The sequence below is a fragment of the Vombatus ursinus genome, unplaced genomic scaffold (genome assembly GCF_900497805.2).
Source record: "Vombatus ursinus unplaced genomic scaffold, bare-nosed wombat genome assembly UNPS02014894.1, whole genome shotgun sequence".
In the NCBI taxonomy this organism is placed as follows: Eukaryota; Metazoa; Chordata; class Mammalia; order Diprotodontia; family Vombatidae; genus Vombatus; species Vombatus ursinus.
Window position 1 is genome coordinate 3,548,137 of NW_020954672.1, and position 5,220 is coordinate 3,553,356.

Below are 5,220 nucleotides of genomic sequence, written 5' to 3' on the forward strand. Positions count from 1 at the left end.
TTTGGTATATGGTGTGAGATTTTGGTCTATGCCGAGTTTCTGCCATACTCTTTTCCAGTTTCCCCAAAAGCTGGGGTCTTTAGGTTTATCAAATAGTAGATTACTATAGTCACTGATTACTATGTCTTGCATACCTAACCTATTCCACTGATCCACCACTCTATGTCTTAGCCAGTACCAAGTAGTTTTGAAGATTGCTGCTTTATAATACAATTTAAGATCTGGAATAGCTAGCAAGCTTCCCCTGCATTTCTTTTCATGAGTTCCCTTGATATTCTGGACCTTTTGTTATTCCAAATGAATCTTCTTCTTATTTTTTCTAGCTCTATAAAATAATTTTTTGGTAGTTTGAATGGTATGGCACTGAATAAGTAAATTAGCTTAGACAGAATTGTCATTTTTATTATATTAGCTCGGCCTACCCATGAGCAACTGATGTTTTTCCAATTATTTAGATCTGACTTAATTTGTATGGAAAGTGTTTTGTAATTGTGTTCATATAGTTCCTGGGTTTCTCCTCCTACCTTTTAAATTACTTCTTTAGTTTCATTTGCTGGCTTCCTTAATGTTAGTGTTTCCCTAAGAGTTCTGTTCCTGGCTTTTCCCTTTATAAGCTCTCCCTTGGCAATTTAATTTACAAACATTCATCAATGCATTTGTTATAAGCATTCATCCATGTTTCAGTACTATATGTTGTGGAGACTCAAATCTATGCCTTAAACCTTGACCTTTTTTCCAAAACCTAGACTCACACATCTCACTCCCTAGAGGATATTTCTAGTTAAATTTCCATCCAAAACCAAACATCTTTTTACCCAAAACCAATCTTCCTTCTGACTTCTGTATTTCTATAAATGGCACTTCCATCTCTTTACTCACTCAACTCTGAAACCATGGTATCATTTTAAACTTCTGCCTTTCATTAACCATGCAAATCGACCTCAAAACTTTGTTAATTCTAATTCCACAATAGCTCTTATATTAGTTCCTTCCTCTCATGAGTAGCCAAATCAGACTATTTATTGCTGAACATATACAAATAATTAGCAATATCTGCACCAGGGGCAGTACAAACTCAACCTCCATTTAAGGAAGGGGTACAGGACAGATATCTCATTCCCACGTGGCTACCCTCATTTTGGCCTTCCTTCACCATGTCCCCAGAAACCTCATCATTAAGAAGTCTCATGATCTTGCAAGATCCAATCAGCCTTGTTACTCACACCTCATCTGTACCCTAATTTACTTATTCACTGCCATACCATTCAAACTACCAAAAATTCTTTTATAGAGCTAGAAAAAATAATAACAAGATTCATTTGGGTTTGGAGGGTAGAGTTACTAACTCAACTCCCCTTCCTTGTCCCTTCCTCCAGTACTCACTTTAGACTTCTTTGACTTCACCATGCCCCTGCCCCAGTACCTTCCCTGGTCCCTCCCTCTCACCTCCTTTTTAGCTTTGTGTGTTATCTTCCCTGATTAGATTGTAAGTTCCTAGAGGGGAGGGACTGTCTTTTTTTCTTCTTCTGTATTTGTATTCCCAGCTCTTAGCATAGTGGCTAACACATAGTAGGCACTTAAAATCAACTTGGGCACTAATGCCAAACAGATGCCCTCCCTCTTCTGTTGCCCCACATACATGGGGCAAGACCACAAAGTGCAAGGATCTACCTTGAATATGATAAAAGAGGTATGGACCACTAATGTCAACAAGAAAGGGCATCCATACAGTTTGGGCCAGCAACATCAACAAAAGCACCAGCTCTCAATGCCTTCACACTTTTACAGAGAATCTCAGCCCTTTGCTATTCCAATCTGGGACTGGGTCTCACGAACAATCAAGATAGAGAGAGAGAGAGAGAGGGAGAGGTGCTTGGTTACATGGACACCAGGGGAGTGAAAGGGAGAGGTGGATGAATGGGAAGGGTATAAGACCTCCTTCCACTACTTTGAGATCAGAAATACCACACCTTGAGACCTAAAGGCTTTGTCAACCCCTGTGCATCATGGTGCTGACAACATCAAGGTAGTAGTAGCAGGCTCTCCAGTAAAGTTACCAGAACAGTGGCCATTCCTGTGGAGGAGGAAGCATGCTAAGCTCTGTTTTAGCTAAGCTCCTAGACTGTAAGTGCTTTCACTGTCTTCTGAATGTGTTGCTATGGGCCCAAATTCTAGGCCCTTTGCCTTACATTCTGCTCATACATATACTTGATAATCTCACTTCTGTGTCTTTCCTGTTTACTTTCCCTGGAATGCCTTCTCTATCTGTTGAAACCCTTGCCATCCTTTAAGATATACCTTTAAATGGTATTTCCTCTATAAAGCTTTTCCTTCCTTATCCTCTCTCTGGGACCCTAATCGGTAATTTATTTTTGCTCTTAGAATTTCAAATAGCACTTGGCTTAAGTCTATCTTAAGAATTTGTCGTGAGAGGGCAACTAGGTGGCACAGTGGATAGAGCACTGGACCTGGATTCAGGAGTACCTGAGTTCAAAACCGGCCTCAGACACATAACACTTAGTAGCTATGTGACCCTAGGCAAGTCACTTAACCCCACTGCCTAGCCAAAAAAAAAAAATTTGTCGTGAATCATTTTATATTTTATTTATGTATCACTAATCTAGTTTGTGAGCTTTATGAGGGCAGGGAATTTGTCATTTAATCTTTACATTTCTTAACACCCAGCAAAGTATATTGCACATAGCAGGTGTTTAATTATGTTTGCTGAACCTGAAATCATTTATCTGTATCTTCATACACAATCTTGAGAAGAAGCATTTCTGTTAGACAAGAAGCATTTCTATTTCCTTGAAAAGATATTTCCATTGGGAGATAGTTAGTTACCTGTCTCACCCTGGATGACCGTCTTTCTCCTTTTCTTGGTCTTTCATCATCAGATTCACCTTTCTCTTCAGAGACGGAACAGCCTTTTCCTACCAAAAGGAAAAGTAAACGAGGTCAGTATCTTGTCAGGGACCCTAACCCACAGTTGCTTTCTTTACAGAATTTAATTGCAGTATGAAATTCACTCTGCCCAGACACAGACTTCTGATTTGTTGCTTCAGTACCAGTACAAGTTCTAGAATCTACTGGAAAGAAATTCCAAGAGTTCTATAACTGGGATCTCATTTCTAGTTCCTATTGAGCACTTAAAAATATTCTAAACCAACTCAGGCTCTGTAAATAAGTCAATGGGTATGTGATCTAATTGCTGTGGCTAGGTGGCACAAAGGATAGAATTCTGATTCTGGATTCACAAAGTTCTGAGCTTAAATAGTGTCTTAGACACTAGCTGTGTGATTCAGGGGCAAGTCACTCAATTTCTGTCTGCTTCAGTTTCCTCAACTATAAAATGGCAATAACAGCAAAACCTGCAAAACCTTGTAGGGTTGTTGTGAAGACAATGGAAAAGGGATAGCTGTGTGACCCTGGGCAAGTCACTTAACCCCAATTGCCTTAAAAAAACAAACAAAAAAAAAAAAAGGGAAAAACATTTAGATACCAACTACTATGTGCCAGGCACTGTGCTAAGAAAATGCTTAGCACAGAGCTTGCACATAGCAGGTGCCATCTAAATGCTTATTTCTTTCTTCTGTGGGTATTCCTTCCAACAATTTAGAGAACAACCCACTCATACCCACCTAACCTGCTCATCTCCTGCTCATCCAACATGCTGGGGTGGGGGTGATTCCTCAGTATTATTTGATTATCACTAAAGCCCATGAGTAGTCCATTAGTTATTCTTCACTCTCACTGAGTGACCATCTTATCTTTTTTTCTAGTCATACACTTCTCTAAGGACATCTTTTATACCATTTCTCCTAAGTAATTTTTCAGCTGTAAAGCATGGCAACCTGCAATGGAGAGGTGGGTGTGAGCAAGCTGTGACACATTTAAAAACAAGCAATTCTGCTCTTCAATTAACTCCAAAATATATACAATAACTTCCAAGGAATTTCCATTTCTCTTCCGTATTTGGGACTCAAGCACACAAATTCCTTATTTTTACTGATCAATCTGCTCCTCCTGTGAACCTTTGTTTCTGATTGATTGCTAATATATTTTAAACAGATTGCATGGCACCTACATTTTTGCTTATATAGCTCCTCATTAAACATTAACACATATGTAGCTGGCAAAAAAGTTCTTTCCTTTCATACAAAGAAAAGACTTCAGGCAAGTCACTTAACATTCTAATTGGACATTTGTTTCTTCATTTGTAAAATGAAAGGGTTGGATTCAATTCAATTCAATCAAACACCTCAAAGGGTAAATATGGTGCTAAGATTCTATGATAAGGTAGAATTACAAACACATTTAAGGGAATAGCGTTTTAAAGGGTCAGAAGAAAATTATATTTTAGGATAATATTTAATTAGCTTGGTTCTAACACCACTGAGACTAAAACTACTTTCCACACCAATGGTAGACAAACTGTAGCTTAAATCAATGTTCCCCTTAGGGTACAAAGTATGCCCCCTAACTCTAAGCTCTTCTCTTTTCCTGATATTACTTTGTCCCGAAGACATGAAATGGGCAAGAAAGCTTCTATTGGATTGGTGAGTTCTCTTGATTGGGCTCTATGAATTCTTCTCTCAAAGAAGACTGATGCCAAATTTCACAACAGAGGAAGAGACTAGAACTTGGAGCCTCACCCTACCTACACCTATATTTCTAAGGTTAGGAAGAATGGACAGTGGCCAGACCTTTTGGGATTTTTAAAACCATCTATCAGAGACCAACATTGTTGGTGCTACGATAATCATCAATGAAAACTCAGAACAGTTTAAATTAGAAAATAATGATATTTAAGGCAAAACTGCTAAAGTAGGTGGGAAAGAAGGCGGTCATCTGATTAGTCTCTTGGACTAATTTAGACCAAAAAGAGGAATGTGTCATGTGTCTATAAAGTTATAGAGGGGTACAAGGTCAACCAGCTATAACATATGAACCAAACACTAGGCAATGTTATATGTTAACATATACATAATTGAGACTTATATCTTGATATATGAGAGGAAACCCATTTTTGCCTTTTGTGGAAGAGAAAGATAGATGGCACAGTGTATACAGCATTGGACCTGGCATCAGGAAGACCTGAGTTCAATTCTGACCTTACCAGGAGTGGGGAACCTGCAGCCTCAAGGCCACATGTGGCCCTCTAGGTGCTCAAGTGTAGCCCTTTGACTGAATCCAAACTTCACAGAACGAATCTCTTTA

The 5,220-nt window shown here is 38.9% G+C and overlaps 1 protein-coding gene across 3 annotated transcripts in view; it reads right to left on the bottom strand.

Annotated features, from left to right (window-relative positions):
• The window catches only part of ACIN1 (apoptotic chromatin condensation inducer 1), a 43,294-nt gene that overhangs the window by 22,855 nt on the left and 15,219 nt on the right, over positions 1–5,220 (bottom strand). For all 3 annotated transcript variants that reach the window (XM_027843059.1, XM_027843058.1, XM_027843057.1), the window contains exon 4: positions 2,845–2,933. In XM_027843059.1, the coding sequence (XP_027698860.1) occupies positions 2,845–2,933 (89 nt within the window). The remainder of the gene's footprint in view (positions 1–2,844; positions 2,934–5,220) is intronic.